Source organism: Micromys minutus, assembly GCF_963924665.1.
Source record: "Micromys minutus genome assembly, chromosome: 24".
In the NCBI taxonomy this organism is placed as follows: Eukaryota; Metazoa; Chordata; class Mammalia; order Rodentia; family Muridae; genus Micromys; species Micromys minutus.
Window position 1 is genome coordinate 41,846,952 of NC_137959.1, and position 21,036 is coordinate 41,867,987.

General features: G+C 52.8%; 1 protein-coding gene across 3 annotated transcripts; it reads left to right on the forward strand.

Moving 5' to 3' along the window:
* The first annotated feature begins 1,413 nt into the window (after positions 1 to 1,413).
* WFDC1 (WAP four-disulfide core domain 1) lies at positions 1,414 to 21,015 on the forward strand. Of its 3 annotated transcripts, none has more exons than XM_080937446.1 (7): positions 1,414 to 1,677; positions 10,210 to 10,399; positions 11,127 to 11,210; positions 12,026 to 12,166; positions 14,516 to 14,557; positions 16,710 to 16,783; positions 20,597 to 21,015. In XM_080937446.1, the coding sequence occupies exons 1-6, from the start codon at positions 1,558 to 1,560 to the stop codon at positions 16,766 to 16,768; spliced, it is 636 nt and encodes a 211-aa protein (XP_080793572.1). In that variant the 5' UTR covers positions 1,414 to 1,557; the 3' UTR covers positions 16,769 to 16,783; positions 20,597 to 21,015. The 3 variants fall into 3 exon arrangements, with proteins under 3 accessions (XP_080793572.1, XP_080793573.1, XP_080793571.1); XM_080937447.1 differs by lacking the exon at positions 20,597 to 21,015 and adding an exon at positions 18,100 to 19,381 and having other exon boundaries at positions 12,029 to 12,166; XM_080937445.1 differs by lacking the exon at positions 20,597 to 21,015 and adding an exon at positions 18,100 to 19,380.
* Positions 21,016 to 21,036: the final 21 nt, after the last annotated feature.

A 21,036-nucleotide genomic window follows, 5' to 3' on the forward strand; every position in this document is an offset into this window, starting at 1 on the left:
CTGCTACATGGCACATGTTTAGTGATCCTGTGCCTATGTGTTAGATGCCACCAAAATATAGGAAGGGGACCCCAGGTACCCTCACTATTCACAAGAGATCAGCAGTATTCACCTACTGCGCATGAGCATAGCGCACGAGCACAGCCTTGAGTAACTGGGACTCCTGGAGCGGGGCGTAGGGGGCAGCAAGAACGAGAAAACCCACCGGGTGGAGCTGGCTGTCTAGTTCAGAAGACAGGGGTACAGGAGTGGGTGGGAGGGGGGTGGAGGATGAGGGGTGGGGTGGGGTTCAGTGAGCGTGTGCCTGTGGTGGCAGTGTGAGAGCCTCTATCAGGAGCCACACTGGGAAACCGGTCCCAGTAGAGACCAGGAGGAAACGCCTTCCTGATGGGGAACTAGGGGACCTGGCACAGCAAAGGCGGAGAGAGGTCAGGAGGGCTACAGGGACCATCAGCCCCCGCTCAGGCAGAAGCCAGGCCACCCACAGAGAGACCCAGGAACTGGGCCAAGAGCCTGCTGTCCAAGAATGTAGTGTCGACACATGTAGAGAAGAGTGTGGGCTGCGAGCTGCTGTCCCGGATGCCCCTGGTGGCAGGTGGGAGGACGGACCCACCTTCCTGGATGCCCTTTCTGCCCGTGCCAACCTGCCAGCATGCCAGTCAGCCTCACAGGGTGTGCCTCGGAGCCCCCTCACAGGTGGCCGATCTGATGCATGTGTCCTGAGGGCCCCCTGCCTTCCTGCAAATGCCTCTGTGGCTGCAGGGAAAGCCAGCCCTACCTTCTTCAGGTGGTCCCCAGGGCCTGAGATCACAAGCTCCACCTCACACTGCTGTCTGATGTCGGAGCAGGCGGGGTACCTCCTTCCGCCTCTGTATCCCATCTGAGAAAAATGGGCATCCAGACAGCATATCCACTAATGCATGCTGCTGGGGACATCTTGTTGTCATCAGAGGAGGTGCCATGAGTGGTTCCTTTGGGGACCCTCAGTGCAGAGGTTGCTTTTCTGTGCAGTGACACTCTATCCCAGAGTCACATCAGAGCAGAAACCCAGAGATAGGGGAGGGATTTGCTTCTCCACACCAGGGCCACAGGCTCCCACTGTCCCCTGTCCCCTCTCTACAGCATCCCCAGACCCAGTTCTGGGGGCAGACAGTCAGTCACAGGCAGTGCTGAGAGTACTCGGCCCATCCTAACTTGAGGCTGAGGCAGCCCCAGCAGCAGCTCAGTAGTTATAGGGGAGTGGCAGGCCCCTCCCGGCCACGTCTCCGCTGGTGCCCCCTCCTCCCTCTGCCGGGCATTCGGGCCGTCTAGCTTGCAGCCACCCTAGTCACTGGAGCTACGGGGTGAACTAAAAATAACCTGGGGACCAACCACCACCCAGGGCACAGGTGCTGGCTGAGGGCACAAAATCCCAGGGACCCTGTGTGGAAGACCAAGCCTGCAGCAGGCAAAGCTCTGTTTTTCTCTTAGGCCCCACCCAGGCTATTGCCCCTCCTCCCTTTTAACCCCTCCGCGGAGGTCAGTGGTGCAGAAGGAAACCCTGCCACCAGCCTCAGGATGGGTAGCAGCGGCAGGAAGGTCCTTTGGGCTCTGAGCTTCCTGCTGCTTCTGGGCTCCAGCTCTGCAAAGGGCACTTGGGAGGCATTGCTGCCGGCCAGGCTGGCCGAGAAGTCTCGAGTAAGTGCCAGGAGGGGTGGAGGGGCCTTGAGGTGGGAGGTGGCTCGGGGACACGAGTCCCTAGATGCTGTGGTTTCTTATCCTGGTGGGAGTCTCCTGTATTTGGGCTGTAGTGGGTGGTGGGCAGACTGGACTCTGTCCTCCTGAGGACCTGTTCCTGCCAGCACGGAGGCAAGAGACAGGTCTACCCCCATATGGAGATGTTGCTTTTGAAGCTTACGGGAAGCATCCTTCTTTCTGGAAAGCAGAGTCTAATGAAAGAGGTCTGAGGATGCAGAGCTGAGCGCTTGGTCCCTTCCCGCATCAGAAGCCTGGCCATGGTGCCTTATTCGGGCAAGAGACACTTAGTGGAAAGCATGCTGGGAAAAAAAATCTATGTGACAACCTGCAGGTGCAAGATGAGTAGACCTGCTCTCCCCCTCGAGGGTGAGTCAGTCTCCCCGGGGACAAAATGTCACTGGCACCTAGGAAGGTTCTGAGCAGAAAGTCAGTGGGAGGCAGGTACAGTGGGACCCTGTGGCTGGGTCTAAGACAGCCTTGTCTGTGGCTGTGTGACTTTGGGCAAGTTGTTTGGCCTCTCTGGACACCAACAATCCGCCCTGCAAGAGACAGAGTGATGCATCCCTTTCAGTAAATCTGTGCGGGGGGGGGGGGGGGTTGTGGTGTGTGACACACGTGTGTTTACAGATGTGTGCAGTGCTTATGTGCGTATGACTCGTGTGTGCCTGTGAAGGCTGCCAATTTGTATCTGCCATCTTCCTTGTTCGTTTGATTTCCTTTACTGACCGAAGATCTCCCACTGAGTCCAGAGTTCCTTGGGTGGGCTAGTCTAGCTGAACAGCTTGGCCTGGACAACCCACCTGCCTCCTGAGCCTGTGGGCCGGAAGCGACTGCCACCTCTATCAACTTTTACATCCATTCTGGGTACTGGAAAGTGAGCCTCAGACCCGCACATTATCCACCAAGGCATCTCCCTTAGTCCCGGTATTGATGTTTTCATGGCCACTGCTTGGCAGGCACTGTCCTGGGTGGGGGGACCGTCTGCCAGTCCCCCTCCCAGGGTGTCTACATAGCATCTTGGGCAGCAGATGGAGAATGAGAGGAAGGAAGCCTGGGGTGTGTTAGCTTTTGAACGCTGGGGAGACAGATGAGGAAAGGCCCGGGGTGGATTTAACCCAACAAGGAGGCTCAGGTTGAGGAGGCAGCATGTCCACCGTGACGCTGGATACGCTTGTGCAGACACAGAAAGCACTCAGCACTCAGAGTGGCCGGTGTGTCTCCCAGGCTTCAAGTCCGATGCCAATGCATGCCTCCTGGGAAGAATGCCGGTTCCGGGGCTGCAGCTGCTGCAAACCCTGGCTCCTACCATCGGAGTCAGCACCTGGATTTTCTCACGCATGCAGGAACACAGAAGCGAGAGCAGCATGTTCAGCCCCGGAACAGCAGGGAGGGCCTTCTAGGGTTGGAGACTTTTTGACCTGAGGCTTTGAAGGATGGATATGAGTTTGCCGGATCAGGAAGCAGGGAGCTGGGAAAACAGTCTGTACTGAGGCTGATCTGGGGTTCAAGGTGAAACACCCTGGCTGGATGCCCTAGGGAAGAGACAGGAAGCCACAGAAGGGGAGGAGTCAGAGAGTGAGGTAGCTGGAGGTGCTGTTCATGTGAGACATGGAATCACCAAAGTTTTCCTGAAAGGGGTGAATGTCCTGGAAGGAGCCTGAGGAAGGGTTAAGAATCCAGAGAAAGAGGGACATCCCTCAAAGGCTGAAGCTCAGAGGCCAGAGTCTAACTGGAGATGAGGGGGAGGGGAAGGGGGTGGCCCAGGCCAGAGGGAAAGGGCTTTTCTGCCTCGTGCTGCCATTGGACACAATTCCTGGACTTTGCATTATCTGCAGAATTGGCCCCTCCCTGGTGCTCAAATGGCCATACATGCCAGAGAGAAAGAACGTGTGTGTGTGTGTGTGTGTGTGTGTGTGTGTGTGTGTGTGTGTGTGTGTGTGAGTTAGGAGGCACGTCCTGCCCTGCGGAAGGGCCAGGCTGTGTGTGACTCAGAGGTTTATGCATTCTTGTGTATGTGAGTCTAAAAACTGTGCAGCCTTGGGCTACTTGCTTCTCCTCTCTGGGCCTCAGAGGGCACTTTAACTGGGTAACCAGAAGAGATGGCAGCCCACATGCACTGAAGCAAGATGCGGCCACACACTCAACCCCTCACATAACTCAGTGCTGAACCCTTGATAGCTGTGAGTTCATCAGGGCTGGGAACCCGTCTGCAGGTGTCTGGCGCAGACAGGCTTAAGGGGAGAACAGAATCACAGTGAAAAATTAAATCCAATATGTCTACAATGGATACTTCATTATAGCTGGGTCTGTGTGGAATATTCTCTAAATACTCATATGTTAATGAAGGTCCGTCCCTAACACAGTAGAGTTGAGAGAAGGGGCCTGTGAAAGGTGACTGACAGGTCACAGTCCTGGGAGTGAATTCATTAGTCACGAATGGACATTGTGTGTGTGTGTGTGTGTGTGTGTGTGTGCATATGTGTGTATATGTATGTGTATGTATATGTGTGTATGTGTATATATGTGCATATGTATATATGTGTGTGCATGTGTGTGTATATGTGTATGTGTATATACATGTATATGTGTGTGTTTTTGTGTGTGTATGTGTGTCTGTGTGTATCCACACTTGTGCATATGTACATGTGTTTGAATGTATGTATGTGCAGGGATGCACATGTAGAGATTATGGGTGGGGCCCACAATAGCTAGGGATGATGACTACCTCTGTCCCAGGCCATCAGTGTAGAACCTCTGGGATGTGTGCTTCATTTGGGCCTCTCCTCTCTCATCTGGGCCTCTCCTCTCTCATCCGGGCCTCTCCTCTCTCTCTCTCGTGGGATCTGTGTATTCTTTCCTCCCTTTGTTCTTATCGGGAAGATTTGTTTATTTTCTCACCAGCTGCGTCAGAAGAGACAAAAGAAGCAGAGAGCTTCCCCTAGGGTTGGGTCTCTCTGGCCTAGTGTCTGCCGTGTCTGGAACTGGGCCAAGTGAAGAAGACAGGGACAGTGTCTTGGGGTCCAGCCCAGACTCAGAGCTAACTGAGAGCCCAAAGTGCATAGGTGTAGGCAGAGCACGGAAAGTTCTAGAGGGGCTTCCTGTGAGCAGTTGATGGCAGCACTGCTCAAAGTTTCTGCTCTTCTGAGCTCCCCCTGGAAGGGCCCAAGCCTCTCCTGGCTTCTATCCCCATGGCCTGCCATGGAGGTCTGGTGCATCCTACGCTGAACCAGCTCCGAGGGACAGGGAGATGCCTATTTTTAGATCTCTGACGTCCACATTCCAGAGGAAGGGCAAGTGGGGCTTGGAAGGAAAGTTGGCTTTCTTCCTCCACCAGGCACACCAACCAGTCCTGGAGGACTTTTTTTTATTGGTCTAGCCATGAAGTTTCTAGAACATTCCAAAGAAGGGCAAAGCTCTTTTGTGGAATGGAGGCGTGGTGAATGTTGGGGCGACATGGAGTAAGGGCAGCTCCACAGGTGGGGTGCCAGCTTCCTAGACGGGTCGCTTCACAATTTTTTTCTGATGGGGCAATACTGTTGTTTACCCTCAAAAGAATCCAGACAGTCCAGAGCTGGGCTCGAGGAGGGTCCACACGTTGTCTTCCTCCACACACTGCTTGTCTGTGTGGACCTCCGCTTTTTCATGAGCCCTGCCCGAAACACATGCATTTATTTTTATTTGTATTGTCTTAAAATGTTTAAAATTGAGTTGAATTGTGTATGACATAAGACATTAAATAATTTTTTATTGCCCCTCCCCCCTTTTTTGAAATAGGATGTCATGTAGCCCAGACTGGACTTACTCTATAGCTGAGGATGGCCTTAAACATCCCGTCTTCCTGCCTCTACATCCTGAGCACTGGGGTTGAAGGCATGTGCACCACATATCCAGGGCTGGGGATTGAACCCTGGTCTCCATGTATTCCAGGCAAGCAGTTCACCCACTAAACTGCAGCCCTAGCCCATTGGGGTAGGTGTGTCTGTGTGTCCGTGCTTTGTGTGTGTGTTGTCTGTGAGTGTCTCTGTGTATACATCTGTGTGTATCTGTATGTGTGTTGTATGTGTATTATCTGTATCTGTGTGTATATCTCTGTGTCTGTGTGTATCTGTCTCTCTGTGTGTATGTGTGTGTGTGTTGTATGTGTATTATCTGTCTCTCTGTGTGTATGTGTGTGTGTGTTGTATGTGTGTATATCTCTGTGTCTGTGTGTATCTGTCTCTGTGTGTATGTATGTGTATCTGTGTATCTCTGTAACTGTGTTTATATCTGTGTCTGTGTGTATCTGTCTCTCTGTGTGTGTATCTGTATGTGTGTTGTATGTGTATTATCTGCATCTGTGTGTTTATATCTGTGTCTGTGTGTATCTGTCTCTCTGTGTGTATGTGTGTGTATCTGTGTATCTCTAACTATGTTTATATCTGTGTCTGTGTGTATGTGTAACTGCACTCAAGGGCTCTGTCTCTGGGTTTCCTTGCATGTATGGTGCATTGACCCTGCACATGACCTACATGTGTCCACTTGTGGCAGATCTTTGGACATGGTTGGTTCCTGTCTTTCCCCCAAGGCCCATGTGGTGTTTCTAAGCTGCAGATGGCCCGTTACTTATCCATCCAGCCCCCTCTGGCTGTTTTCGGACAATGAACTTAACCTGCTGACCCTCCCCTCCCATGCCCAGTGAAGGTGAATCCTTGATCCATTTCCTGTGTGTGCAGCAACCAAAAAGGGCTTTGTGGGTCTGTGTGAGGCTCCCTGTCTGAGGAGGAGGAGAAATAGCCACCAGATGGAAGAGTGTAGGAGGCTCGCTCTACTCAGGTCTGGCACAAGGCTGTGAGATGTCTGAGCAGTACCTGGAGTATCCACTTGGCAGGTGTTTGGGGCTACCCTTAAGATAAAGTCCCTAGTAGGGGTACAGATGGACATCACAGGGTGTGTTCGTGAAGGATGCTCTCAGCCTGGCTGGCTTCTGTGACGGGGTTGCTGTGTCTTTGTGTTTTCTCCAGCTGGATAGCAATATAGGCTGGAGAGAAAGGTGGTTCAACCTCAAAATGGTCTGATTCTTAAACGTGAGCCCTAAATCTCAACTCTGTCTTGACCTGTCTCCAGTATTAGCTCCATTCCTCTTGAGTTGGCTATAAAGGTACACCTAGCTCCTGGGTTCAAGTGCCAAGGATGCACAAAGTGGCCGGTGGATGGGGACAGCCTGTGTGAAGAGCAGGGCCGATATGAGTCATAGCTACGGGTGGCATCATGGCAGCCCTTGGAATAAGATGCATGTGCTGACCCTGTCTTGTCTTTAGAGTGTGGGGTCACACAGAAACAGACAGACACAAAGACATGCAGGAGGATGCAGGCACACATATACATACACAGAAACATGCACACACAGATACACATGTGCACATGCATGCACACAGGCACATCCATTAGTGACAAAAGGCTGGGTGGGGTGCTGTGTGTGGGTAGGGAGTACGCAAGTCACCAGCCAGGCAGGCGGTGGATGGCTGGCAGGGGACAACCAGGGCATTTGGGGAGGGTGCACAAGGAAGACAGGAGGGGAAAGAAGGGGAGGTGGGGAGGAGCCAAGGAAGCCCTCAGTCCTGGCCTGACCCTTGGAGCTGCCAAGCCTTTAACCCAAGCTGGGAGAGGCTGCAGGGTACACCCTGTGTTTCTTTGAGTTTCTCAGATCTCAGGAAGCACCCTTTGTTGAGGGTGTTTCTAAGTGTCTTCTTGCAGGACACGGAATGTTCTTCAAAACCCTTTAATCAGGGCTTCTAAGTTCTCAGTCGCCAGTAACCATTTCTCGTCAGGAAGGAGCCTACGGTGCTTCTCTGTCGGGAGAAACAGGCTTGTGTTCCCATGGGACAACAGTGGCCCATAGACAACCAATTCTCCAAAGACCCCTCCTTACTAGGGCTGTCCATAGCCAACTAATGGGACAGGAGGCCAGAGAGGTCAGAGAAGAGGATCCTGCTGACCCCCGGGCCCCACGGTGTCTGCACATGCGGCCTGCTGTGGAGAAAGCCATACCCAGTGGCTCTCAGTTCCCCCTCTGAAGGGGGCCAGCATGGCTGTCATGGTGGATCAGGATTAGGGCTGGTGAGGCTGAACGAGGCTCAGTTCACTTAATCCTCTAGATGATGAATGTGGAGTGGGGCGTGAGGGGCTCCGTCCCCTGCCAGCATTTCCCAAGCAACTGGGGACAGCGTATGAATGTGGGAAACAACATCAGGATGCTAAAGACGAAAGACTAAGGGGGTCACAAGCCCCACACAGGTCTCCATTGAGCCTCTGGGAGAGTGCTAGCCTCGGGCCTTCCTCTTTGTCTCCAGCAAGAGTCACTTAGCAACATCTTCCCCTTATTGTTCATTTCTTTATTTCCATACGTGTCTTGGGGGGTGCTGTATGTATGCTGGTATGTATGTATGTTTATGGGTACACAATACAGAGATGGGGGACAGATGTGTGTATGCATGTGAGGATAGATGTATGGGTGAGTGTTGGCGGCAGAAACATTTGTAAACACATGCAAAGTGCCAGCAAGTGTGGGTGCAGGTGGAGGTGGAGGTGCGGACCCCAGAGGACAAACTCAGGGATTCCTGGGGCTCTGTTCTCCTTGTCTATTGAGACAGGGGACAAAAGTGAGCTAGGCCAGCTTGTCTCTGCCTCTCCAGCACTGGGAACATAAGCACTTCTCAGTGGAGCTGGATTTTTTTTTTAACAAGGGTGCTGGGAATTGGATTCAGGTACTTACACTTACAAGGCAAGCTCTTTACTAACGAGCAGTCTGTGGAAGCAAGAAGAGACAGATTCTCTGGGTGAAGTGGGCTATAGGCCGGAGCCTCTCACCACACCTGGGTCCCAGGAAACAGAAGGCTCTGATACCAGCTCCCGGAATAGCCTAAGCAGGATCTATTCCCCGTGATCAGATGCCCTCTGCAGGTCATCAGCAGTATTGCATTGCATTTGCAGCCTCAGATAGGGCGGCCCAGAAGGGTGTGTGAGTAAGGATTGGACCAGAAAGATCCATGTTAGTGAGGGAAGAATAGATAGGCTGAGGGCTGAAAGGTGATCCAGCCAGAAGATAGACTAGTTTCCACCCGGGGACAAATGCCACTCTGAGCACTGTGCATACCTCAATGTGTCTATTACAAAGCCCGTGTTGTCCCCACATGGACAAAGGTCGCACATCAGATCTGTGGCAGAGTGATATGCTGACTCCCAGGACCCAGATCTGAAGCCACCATGACTACAGGGCAGAGCTGAGTCCTACTCAAGCACACTGGAATGACCGAGTGAAGCAGAACCTGCTCAAACGCAGCAAAAGCACTGTTAATGTTGGCTGTGGATGTCTGACGCAAGCAAACTCCATCCTCCTTTAAACAAGCTAAGGAGTTCAGCATCCAGGTCTTTTGACCCGCTAGGTCTTGTTAGACCCTTCCCAGAGCTAGAGCTCTCTCCTGCAGCCCAGCTGCTTTGAGCACTCCTCAGACTCCATGGCGAAGGCTCCCAGCAACTACAGCTGCTGAAGTACAGTTCTGGCTCCAGCAATCGCGATCTCAGCCAGAACCATTTTTGGACAGGAAGGGACCAAGTGTCTCCTTCAAAGGCATAGGTAGACCCCATGACCTACTCCCTCCAACCACAACCTCCTTCCTCAAGTTTCCACCAACCTCCCCGAACAGCGCCACCTTCTGGACACTGAATGTTCTACTGTGTGAGACGTCCCCAAGATGGTATATAATGTGTGAATTCTCAAAGTTCCAGGTACATGGATGTACCATAAACAAAACTATGTCTCTATAGAAAAATATACACATATATGTAACTGCATGTGTGTTTACATGTTTAGCCATGTAGACAGCAGTCTCATTGGGGATCATGCTTACCATGTAGATGCTGCCCTAGTGTTCACTCCAAAATGCTCTACTTCTATAGCTCGCACCTCCCTCCTTCCCTCTCTTCCTCCCTCCTTCCCTCCCTCCTTCCCTCTCTTCCTCCCTCCTTCCCTCTCTTCCTCCCTCCTTCCCTCCCTCCTTCCCTCTCTTCCTCCCTCCATCCCTCCCTCCTTCCCTCTCTTCCTCCCTCCTTCCCTCTCTTCCTCCCTCCTTCCCTCTCTTCCTCCCTCCTTCCCTCCCTCCTTCCCTCTCTTCCTCCCTCCATCCCTCCCTCCTTCCCTCTCTTTCTCCCTCCTTCCCTCTCTTCCTCCCTCCTTCCCTCTCTTTCTCCCTCCTTCCCTCTCTTCCTCCCTCCTTCCCTCCCTCACTCCTTCTCTCCCTCCCTCCTTTCCCCCTCTTTCCTTCCTTCCCCCCTTCCTCCTTCCTTTCTTGCTTCCCTCTTGCCATCTCTGTGGACTCACAGAGAAACAGCAGGTCGACCCCAGACCTTCCCCACTTGTTACTCAGATAACTGTTTTCCCAGTGAAGAAGCTCAGGTTGCAAGCCTAGGTCAACGCCCTTCCTCTATGTCCCACAGGCTGAAGAGGCTGCACGGACAGGCCCCCGGCAGCCCCACGCAGACCGCTGCCCACCACCCCCACGGACGCTGCCCCCTGGTGCCTGTCAGGCCACACGCTGCCAGGCTGACTCCGAGTGCCCACGACACAGGCGCTGCTGCTACAATGGCTGTGCCTATGCCTGCCTGGAGGCTGTGCCACCTCCACCAGGTAAGCTAGGGCTGGAGGTCAGGTGGGTGCGAGTGCTCACCTAGGGAAGAGAAAGAGCTGATCTCTGTACTGAGCTACCTGCTCCCTAGCCTGGGTGCTCACCTGCAGCCTTCAGCCGCTCCTCTGCACCTCCTGCAGGTGCAGCCGCTCCTCTGCACCTCCTGCAGGTGCAGCCGCTCCTCTGCACCTCCTGCAGGTGCAGCCGCTCCTCTGCAGCTCCTGCAGGTGCATCTGCCTCACCAGCAAGCACAGAGCCTGGAATATTCTTAGCCCAGGGACAATGTCACCTCTGTACAATTGCATCCTTTAAAGGGTGCTCCAATCTATAGGATAGCTTCAGCCCATGAGAGAGTAAGGGATAAGAGCTAAGGGTACCTGCTACCAACCTGATGACCCCTATGGTCCACGGAGAGAAGACACTCATCCAAGATGTCACCTGAACCTTCCATAGGCACATGCATGCACTCCCCTGAAAATAAAATTTAAAATACATGCATATCTGTATATTCTGGGTGGGACGCAGCTCAGTTGGAAGCCTGTGCTTGGCCTGTGGGATTGGGGGACAGGGGGGTGAGGGAGGCCTGGATGCTGCAGGCCTGCCGTGAGTGTGGTGGAGTGTGTCCCCACAGGGCAGTGTGCTGGAGCCATCCTCACCCCTCCCCCAGGGCTGGCCACATGACCCCGCACCCCTCAAGACCTCCCTGCCTCTCACCCAGTTCTCTGTCAGTTCTAGACTGGCTGGTGCAGCCCAAACCACGCTGGCTTGGTGGAAACGGCTGGCTGCTGGATGGTCCTGAGGAAGTGTTACAAGGTACCCGCCCACGGGCGCGCCCAGCCCTCCTCACTGGACTGTCCATGGGTCGCAGGGATGCCGTAACAGGGAAGGAGTGAGGCTCTCCCTGACAGTGGGCCTCCTTCCCAGATAGAGAACAAGAAGAAAGTGGGTCTGGGACCCCAGAAGTCTTAAAGGGCTAAGTGCCACCTATGGAGAAAGGCTCCTTGCGTGGATGGAGCGGAAGACGGTTTCTTAAAGGAACCACACATGGGGCTGAGGCTTGCTGGGGATAGTGAACTTGTGTGTGTGCGGCTGGACTTACAGCTTTGCACGCCCAAATGTGGAGTGTGACCATCAGAGAACACTACTGTGCACACAGCCGTTCCTATGGCTGTGGTTGGACATAGGTGTGTCTCTGAATAAGCCCATGTGTGTGAAAGCATGTGTGTATACATGCTGATTGTGAGTGGTTTCATTGCGTACACATGTGGCTGTAGCTGCTCGTGCATATTTCAGAGTATGCCGATGTACATGTGTTCACGCGTTCTTTGTACAACGGCGTGTTTAGGGCTCTGTGACTGTGCATGTGCAGGGGTGCTGATGGGAGGTGGTCTCTTGAGGTGTCTGTATGCAAGGTACAGCCTGGAGTCTGAAAGCAGGCTGGAGGTGGCCTCTCTGGGTGCACATGTGTGTGTGTGAACATGACTTGGTGTCTGAGTGTTCTTATGTGCACTGCGTGAGATCGCAGGCACGGCCTGGCATCTGGGTGGAGGAAGAACTTGGCCTTTCTGGATGGGGTGCGCTGTCTGCTCCCCAGGTCTGCTGACACCCGGCCTGTTGCCCCTCCACAGCAGAGGCCTGCAGTACCACTGAGGATGGGGCAGAGCCACTACTCTGCCCCTCAGGCTACGAGTGCCACATCCTGCAGCCGGGAGACGCAGCCCGGGGCATACCCAACCACGGACAGTGTGTTAAGCAACGTCGACAGGCAGGTGAGCACTGCCGGTAAAAATGCCCTAGGTGGCTTTAGAGTCAATTTCTTCGTCTCTCTGAGCCTCAGTTTCTTTCCCTGTAAAATGGGGACCACATCCTATTGTCACAGAAAACATGCAGAGTTCTGGGAGTGGAGCCAGGCAGGCACAGGTGTTGGGGGGCACTGGATCTTGTATAACCACCTGTAGATCTTTAACCCTACAGAATTTGAATGTTTCAAATCCATTCTTGTATATATGTGAGAGATAACGGAAGAGCAGCCGAATGCTCCATGGTCCACATGTGGTCTGTGGCCAACTTTGAGGAGTCCCTTCTCTCCCATTAGCTTCTTGTGGGTCCTGGGACTTGAACTCGGGTCGTCAGGCTTGGGTACACTGCAGGCAGGCACCTTTACCTGCTGAGCCATCCGTGAGGCTCAGACCCCAGATGGCAATGCTCATCACTAGCAGTGAAGGACCAGGTCCAGCCGGTGTGAAATAGGCTGAGGGCGCAGTGGTCAAGCTGCTAGGTGAGGTTCTGTAGGGAACATCCAGGCTAGCACACACACACACACACACACACACACACACAAGACCATCATCGCTCCTCATGGAGTAGCGTCTTCCCGTTCATGGATGCCAGTCCCTAGATACCAGGTGCTGGTGGCAGGGACTGAGGGGGTGGGCCTGCAGAGAGAACCCCTGAAGCAGGCAGCCTTCTAGTGCTGCAGGGTAGAGGGACACCTTCCATGAGAGACCCTGGCATCCCCAGGGATGTTTCACTGGAAGTCGCCATCCCTGCCTCTTTCTCACACGGTCTCATGTAGCTCAGGCTGGCCCAAACCCTCTACTTATTGTAGCTAAGGATGGACTTAAACTTCTGACTCTTCTGCCCTCACCATCTGGGATTACAGGCTTACACCATAAACCACCGTGCTGGGGTTACTTACACGGGGATAGAGCACAGGGCTTTGTGCAGTGAGTCAACACTGCCAACCGAGCTGAGTCCCAGCCCCAGGATGGCCTTCCTGGTTTCCTGTTCTTGCTCATTTGATTTCTAAGATTGGGTTAATTCAAACCAGTTCAGGCAAGTTCTAGAGAGTCTGGATCCAAGTGGACTCAATTCCTAAGGAAGCTAACCTCAGAGAACGAGCTCTTCCACAGATGCCCAAACCGGGGAACGAAATGCAATGGGGACAAGACTGTAGCCCAGAACATCAGACACTGCTCACAGCCTGCCGCTTCCTTCCTAGATGCCCTCGCTTTCTTGCCAGACTTTCTTAGTCTCAGTTTTTCTATCTGTAAAATGGGGTTTGGGGTGGTAACGGGCTGCTTCCTAAGGTTTGAGTTGATGTCTGTGGGGTACTTATGTCCTACCGGACATAAAGCAGCTCCTCTGTGAGTGCCACCTCTATCCCTCAAACAGGAAGGGGGAGGAATCGGGTCAGAGACAAAGCACATATATATGTACCTGAACATACACCTGTGTGTGCTATGCATGCCTCCTCTCCCATGGGGCACCTCCAGATTCCCAGGTGGAAGTGAATTCTCCCAGTCTGGCCTCAGGGCTGTCACTTAGAGGTAATTAGTAATAATTATTTCTGAGTTTAGAAACATCTTAAAGCCCCTCACCTTCCCTTAGGACAAAGCTCTCAGCAGTTTAAGAGCTCATGTGCCACAATAACTGAGACACTGTTAAAAAAAACAAACTAGTTTTTAAAGTGCATATTCAGGAATATGGAAGAGCCGCAGGAACATTACTGGGACCGCCATCGAGGCCCAGGACTCTCCTCTCCCCACACCCCATAGAAGTGGACTTTGTGCTTTATTGGGCCATTTGGGAGTTAATTGCAGGGCTAGAGAGATGAGAGCCATTACTGAGAAAGATAGGGACCAGAGTCTATGCTTTTTTTTTTTTTTTTTTAAAGCTGCGTGTGGCCAGGGGTGCTGTCCCAGCACTGGGGTGCATAGGACAGACTAAAGGGGACAACTGATCACCCATCTAGTTCCGGGTTCAAAGGAACAAGGTAGAGAATGAAGTGCAGGATACTAATGTCCTTCTCTGGCCTGCAAGCACACACAGGCATACACTCATGTACACACATGTACACACATGCAAACACACACACTACACATGCACACATACACACACAGAACGAACGGTGGGCTCAAGACCACCCCAAGGCATAGTCTTTCCCGACCTGCTTTCCTGGTCAGGGAGCTTTGTGGTCCAGACATTAGTTCCCAAACTCTTTGGTCCCAGGTCTTTTTTGTCCCTTAAAATGATGTTGAAACATCTGCACAGAGCTATAACCAGAAGCTGCCTGGCACAGCGCCTGAGCTAAAATCTTTTTCTTTTCACTTGTGCAGAGGGGAGGGTCCTGCGACAGAAGTTTCACAAGGAATATCCAGGTGAGAGGAAGAAGGTGTTCTTTCTCTGGAGAAGACACAAGAAAGGGAAAAAAGCATGCTTGTGAAGAAGAAAAACCAGGACTGACTGAGCTAGAGAGGACAAAATGGCAATTAGGTTTGAGAAATAAAGTCGAGACCCCGCCATTATGATGCTGGGCAGGACAGGTGTGAGCCAGAGAGGGGCTCGGGGCAACTATGTCCTCACAGTCTTGTCAGAATCTGGGGATGGACACAGTTGTCTCTCCTATTCTCATGCAGGGAATTGGAGAAGATGATCCTTATCCATTTTTCTGATGGTTCATTTATCTGAAAATGTATACGTTCATTCACCTATCCATTCTTACATCCACCTGCCTGCCCATCCACCCACCCATCCACATCCTTCCATCCAATCTACTATCTATCCATCCATCCATCCCCCATCCATTCACCCATTCACCCACCCATCCACCTATCCATCCACCCACCCACCCACCCACCCATCCACCTATCCATCCACCCACCCACCCACCCACCCATCCACCTATCCATCCACCCATCCATCCACCTATCTATCCACCCACCCATCCACCTATCCATCTACCCACCCACCCACCCACCCATCCACCTATCTATCCATCCACCCACCCATCCATCCATCCACCCACCCACCCACCCATCCACCTATCCATCCACCCATCCATCCACCCACCCACCCATCCATCCATCCACCCACCCACCCATCCATCCATCCACCCACCCACCCATCCATCCATCCACCCATCCACCTATCTATCCACCTACCCATTCACCCATTCATCCATCCATCCACCCACCCACCCACCCATCCACCTATCCATCCACCCATCCATCCACCTATCTATCCACCCACCCATCCACCTATCCATCCACCCACCCACCCACCCACCCATCCACCTATCTATCTATCCACCCACCCATCCATCCATCCACCCACCCACCCACCCATCCACCTATCCATCCACCCATCCATCCACCCACCCACCCATCCATCCATCCACCCACCCACCCATCCATCCATCCACCCACCCACCCATCCATCCATCCACCCACCCACCCATCCATCCATCCACCCACCCACCCATCCATCCATCCACCCATCCACCTATCTATCCACCTACCCATTCACCCATTCATCCATCCATCCACCCACCCACCCACTCATCCACCCATCCATCTATTTATCCACCTATCTTTCCATTCATCAGTCTGTTCACCTATCTATCCACCCACCCACCCATGCATCCATCCACCTATCTTTCCATCCATCCACTTGTCTATCCACCCACTCATCCTTTTCCCATTCTTTCACTCATCTCTTCAGCCATCCAACCCATCTTTCCATCCATCCCTTCTTCCTTCCATCCCTCTCTTGATCTACCTGTTTCATCCACCCTATCTATCCATCTTTATCTCTTATTGTCTGTCGACCCTCCCACCCACTCCATGAATCCACCACCCACCTACCCACTCATCTCCTGTCCACCATCCGCCCATCACCCATCCATCCACGTAGCATGTCTTTGTCAGGCATTGCTCACTGGTGACTCGGGGCTGTGGCTCTGTCTGCATATGCAATGAACCTACGTCCTGTTGGAGCAGCCCAGGCAGAAAAATTTAAATAACGATAAAGCCCACTTCTTCATGGTCCTGGTGACAAAGGCTCCAGATGTCACACACCAGATACCACGGAGACCCTTCAGACCAGGTTGTCAGAGGAGCTGCTAAGGAGGGATGGAGAAAACTCAGGCTATGGAATTGGAGGCATTGACAACAGAAGGGCATGTATGGTGATCTGGGGGAGGAGTGGCTGTCCCCGTGGCTGACTGCGTGGCTGTCCCCGGTGAATGAGCTGGGTGGATTGGGTAGGTAAGAGCTCAAAGGTACAGCATCTAGCGTGCTTGACAGCTCAGTCCCCAGCACACTAAAGAACGTACAGAGAAATGAAGGCAGGAGCCCTGCTGAGACCACGGGAGAGCTCCATGTGCAGACTGAGCAGATTCATTTCAAACAGGAGCCCAGGGCCAGCTGCCATGCTGTGCCAAGGCATCCAGACTTCCTGTGATGGTCGCAGGCGGCCAGGGCTGGGATTCAAGCAGAACATCTGTTCTGATGGGCTGTGTTCTTGTTGCAGAAAGTGACTCCAAGAACGTGGCAGAGCCTGGGAAGGGACAACAGAGGCACTTTCCGTAAAGTGAAGACTGGCTGGTGAGTGGAGGTTGAGATGGTTGCTTAGACAGCCGTCATACCCATGGTGGCCACATGAGGGCGACATCAGAACATCACAATCTCTCCAAGTGCCTGGGATGCAGACCCTAAACCTGTAGCCTGGCTGACCTGCCTCCTTTTTAGTCTGCTGCCTTCCTGCATCTAGCTTAGGCCAGGCTAGAAGCCTGTGCCCCATAGGTCTTGTCTTCTCTCCCATTTTGCCAGACAGTACTACAGGGAACAGCTTGTCTGACTGATGTGGCCCCAGGACCCCCCAGCTCAGCATTAGTTGTAGCTTCTACTGAATCCCACTCTCAGCAGTAGCTGCTGGTCCTTACTGTACACACAGAGACCAAATCCCACAGGCGGGGTTGGCAGGAGTCTAAACCAGACACCCAGTAGGTAGATCAACAAGGAGGCCACAGTCCTACCAGGGACTGTGTGAGGAATGACACTCGGGATGCAGGAGCTGTCCCCAGTGAGGGTGAGGGAGGACTCAGGAGGGGGTACTGAGTCCAGAACAGAAGGTGCTTCCTGGGGTTGTTGTCTGGAGCCCAGGATGGTACTAGGTGGGGGGAAGTGAAGGGTGTGGTCCCCTGGGTTAGTCACTTCAGCTGGAAGGAGCCACAGGGAGGCAGGGGATATCAAGGAGGCTTTGTGCATAGGGGGCTCCCCAGCAAAATACCCAATAGAAAGGTGCAGGTTAGCACCCGCCAGAGGGTCCCCACTTGCAAACCAAGAATCTACCCAGACATTCTCACAGGGCAAATGACAGCCATGACAGCAGCAGCTCCCCTGGGGTCATGGAAAAGGAAGCACCTTCCAGCTTCTAGGGTATTCAAGGCTAAAGGAAGACTGTGGAGCAGGCAGGCACTTATACCAACCTGTCTGCAAATGACAGGAACCAGCCTTGGTGTGTGTCAATAAAGTCCAGGCCTGCAACAATCGGCGGATCAGGCTAGCTCAGGCTCAGCAGGAGGTCTCGGATCATAGCCGGGGATGGGTTGGATGGAGTTCAGACTCTGGAGCCAGTGGGGCCTGTCTGTAAATCCCGGCTCCCTGCTCTGTAGCCTTAAGCGAGTGACTCAGCTCTCCAAACCTGTTTTCCCCTCTGTAGAATGTTTATAATGGTAATGGGTGGGCCATTAGCAAATCAGGGACATGGAGACCTGGTAGGGGCTTGAGGGTTTCATCTTTGCAGAAACAAACCTTTCTGGTGCTCCTGATGGATCTAGGGCACGCAGGAATTTAACAGGCCTGTGCTGCGAGTCCTGCCCACAATCCAATCCTGTATTCTTTTCCCTTTTCTTTTATAGCCTTTTCGGGGTCTAATCCTGCGCTTTCCACACACTAAGCCTTGGAAACAACAAAAGAATTTGATCCTAGACATCACACCCCCCCTCCCCATTCCACAGGACAGGACTCTCGAGCTCCTGGGAAATGGGACTTCAGACTCTCACTCAACCCTGACCAGCTCTGGGTTCCTGCTCAGCATTCTCAGCCCATGAACCTGCAGCTTCTAGGTGACTTTTGCAGGTTTTGCCTGCAGAGGGCATATAATCATCCCTATTGTTCCCCAAGTGAATCTGCCTACCACGCAGCAGAAATGAGCTCCTTTATCAGGCCTGAGCCACAGCTGGATGTTTTTATTACATTTGTTTACTCATGTGTGCATCTGTTGTGGGAGGGGGAGAGGGAGGGGGAGGAAGGCTAGAGCCAGCAGAATGGTGATCCTTGGGAGGCAGGAAGGTAGTTCAGTTCAACACGACTAAGTAGCTGGTGTTGGCTTAGATTCCAGCGTAGATTGTTCTAGTATATTGAAGCACAGCACAGTTAGGTGAAAACTCCCCAGTCCCGTCTGTACAATAAAGCAAAGGTGTGGCTCTATCAAACCTCTTGTGACATCTTCCATAAAGATAGGCTCCACAGACTGAAAAACTCACAGAAAGGGTCTGGGGATGGATCCGGTGTGGTCCCAGCCACACAGACAGTGCAAAGGTCACCAGGCGCCCAACCATGTCCGCTCCCAGCCTTCTGGGCAGATAATAGGTTAACATCCCTTCCTTTGAAGGAACGACTCTGTGTTTAATATTCTTGGGTCCCTTGGTGCTTATCTATGAGTACAAGAACCTCGATATCTCCCACAGTCTGTGTGTGTGTGTGTGTGTGTGTGTGCGAGCACCCATGAATATGCACACACCATAGCACATGTGAAGAGGTCAGAAGAGGACTTATCAAAGTTGGTTTTCCTTCGGCCATATCTCAGGGATGGAACCCAGGTTGTCAAGTTGGGTGTGAGCACCTTCCCTGCCAAACCATCTCAGGTCTAAGTCAGGGCTTTAACTATTTAATATCCTTACTGCTGGAGGCTACCCCTTGGCGGTTGGCAGGGAGTGTGGGGCGTGAGGGGTGGATGCCATGACTTCTGTACCCAGATGGATTCTCTGGGTACAAGCGTCTGAGTCCTGGGTGCTCTCAGCAAGGAGGAGCACCTGGGTGGGAGCTGGGGAGAGCAGGTGATCTGGGAGCTGCCCCAGGCCAGTTGCATGTGCCAAGTCCCTTCACAAGGACTTCCCTGTAAGAGCAGACTTAATTAAATAATCGCTTTGTGCTCTGGTCCTGCTGACCTTGGCTTAGTCCTCCTTGGTGGCGTTCCGTCAGATCTTCCAGCTTTAACTCCCAACCCCTGCTCTTGTTTTCCTTTCTTATTTTTATTTTTTCCCTGGAACATTCTCACAAGATCAGTAGGCTGATCTAAGGAAAGGAGGTAGGTCCCCTTCAGGTGGTCATGGGGAAGGCTGTACTGTATATATGACCTCCAGGTAGGGTCCTCTTGTGCTGCTACAAGGGTCAGGCACATAATCCTGGGTAAAGCAGGCAGGCCCCTAGGCCCCAGGACCCTTCCTCCTATAGGCACAGTGACCTAACCCGGCTGAATCATGGTGGTGCAGTCTGTCTGTGCCTTTCAGTGCTATGAGTGTGGGAGAAAGCCAATTCACTGGTTCTGGGGGAGGATCCAGAGAGGGCTTCCTGGAGGTGGGGAATGTCTGAGCTGAGTTTGAGTTTTGGTCTCTGGGGTTGCCATCCCAAGTGATCACCAGCCAAGTAGACACAGAAACACAGCAGGTAACTGAGCTTGGAGAAGGAGCCCGACCCTCACTCAGTGGCCTTGGGCAGCTTCTCTGTCTTCTCCATCCCTTAGAACAATGAAAACGTCACCTCCTCCCTCTTGACTGCCATGGGATTATAGGTGAGAGGTTTAGCCCCGAGTCGGCTGAGCAAGCATGAATCCACTATAGCAAAGGCAGGAGAAAAGAGGGAAGGCTGGAAAGATCTAGCAGGTGGGGGATAAGCTGGGGGGGGGGAACAAAAGGGGAGGGGAGAGAGAAGGAGATTGGGGAGAGACATATCTTGACCATATTCCAGGGCTTGCTTCTATCCCACATGGCTGGCAGTCTAGGCAGGGAATCCAGGGTCCCCAGTGTCTAGCTCCCCTGACTTTGGTTTAGACTTGTTCCTTGGGTTTATCTTGTTTGAAAACTGAAGCAACACACGCAATCTCTGAGTTGAGACAGGCCGGCAGGTGAGGACTATCAGAACTTCCTTAGACCTGCCTGCTAGGAATCTCCTGCCCTGGATCCTGACCAGGGAAAATCCAGCAGGCTACAGCCACACAGAGGTAACAATGGAGCTTCCTGGTGGCTGTGTCACCTGTGCCTGAGTCTCATAGCTGGACACGGGCACGGCCACCTCCTCAGTCCACACCTACCCCACACCTGTCTCTCCTGCTCACAGACTCCGGCTTCTCCCCAGGTCAGACTCAGAGTGGTTCAACAGGTGCCTGGAGATGGGCAACACCCTGCCCACGAGATGGAGGAGTGCCGCCCTAGCCAGTCTGAGAGACTGGAGAGAGCTGAGGCATCAGGGCGACGGATCTCATTTCAGTCGTCACAGCTGAGCCTCGTAATTCCTGTTCCCCACCTGTGTGCCATCAGCAGCCAGCTGCCACTGAAGTCAACCGAGAAGTCAGAAGGTCCCCTCTGTGATTCGGCAAGGTTTTCTACTAACATATTTCAAATTATAAAGTGTTGGATTATAGACCTGACCCTTCAAGATTAGAAGTGTGTGTGTGTGTGTGTGTGTGTGTGTGTGTGTGTGTGTGTGTGTGTGTGTGACAGCTGAAGAAGTTAGGCCACCAATAAGTTTGTTGCTTTTATTAACTGTCCTAGTTAGGTGGGTTTTGTTTTATTGTC

What these genes read in the sequence shown, in the direction of transcription:
- WFDC1 (XM_080937446.1), top strand. Translation starts at nt 1,558, where the DNA reads ATGGGTAGCAGCGGCAGGAAGGTCCTTTGGGCTCTGAGCTTCCTGCTG. An exon ending in GGCTGGCCGAGAAGTCTCGA is followed by an intron (nt 1,678 to 10,209) that starts GTAAGTGCCAGG and finishes TATGTCCCACAG; the next exon opens with GCTGAAGAGGCTGCACGGAC. An exon ending in GTTTCACAAGGAATATCCAG is followed by an intron (nt 14,558 to 16,709) that starts GTGAGAGGAAGA and finishes TTCTTGTTGCAG; the next exon opens with AAAGTGACTCCAAGAACGTG.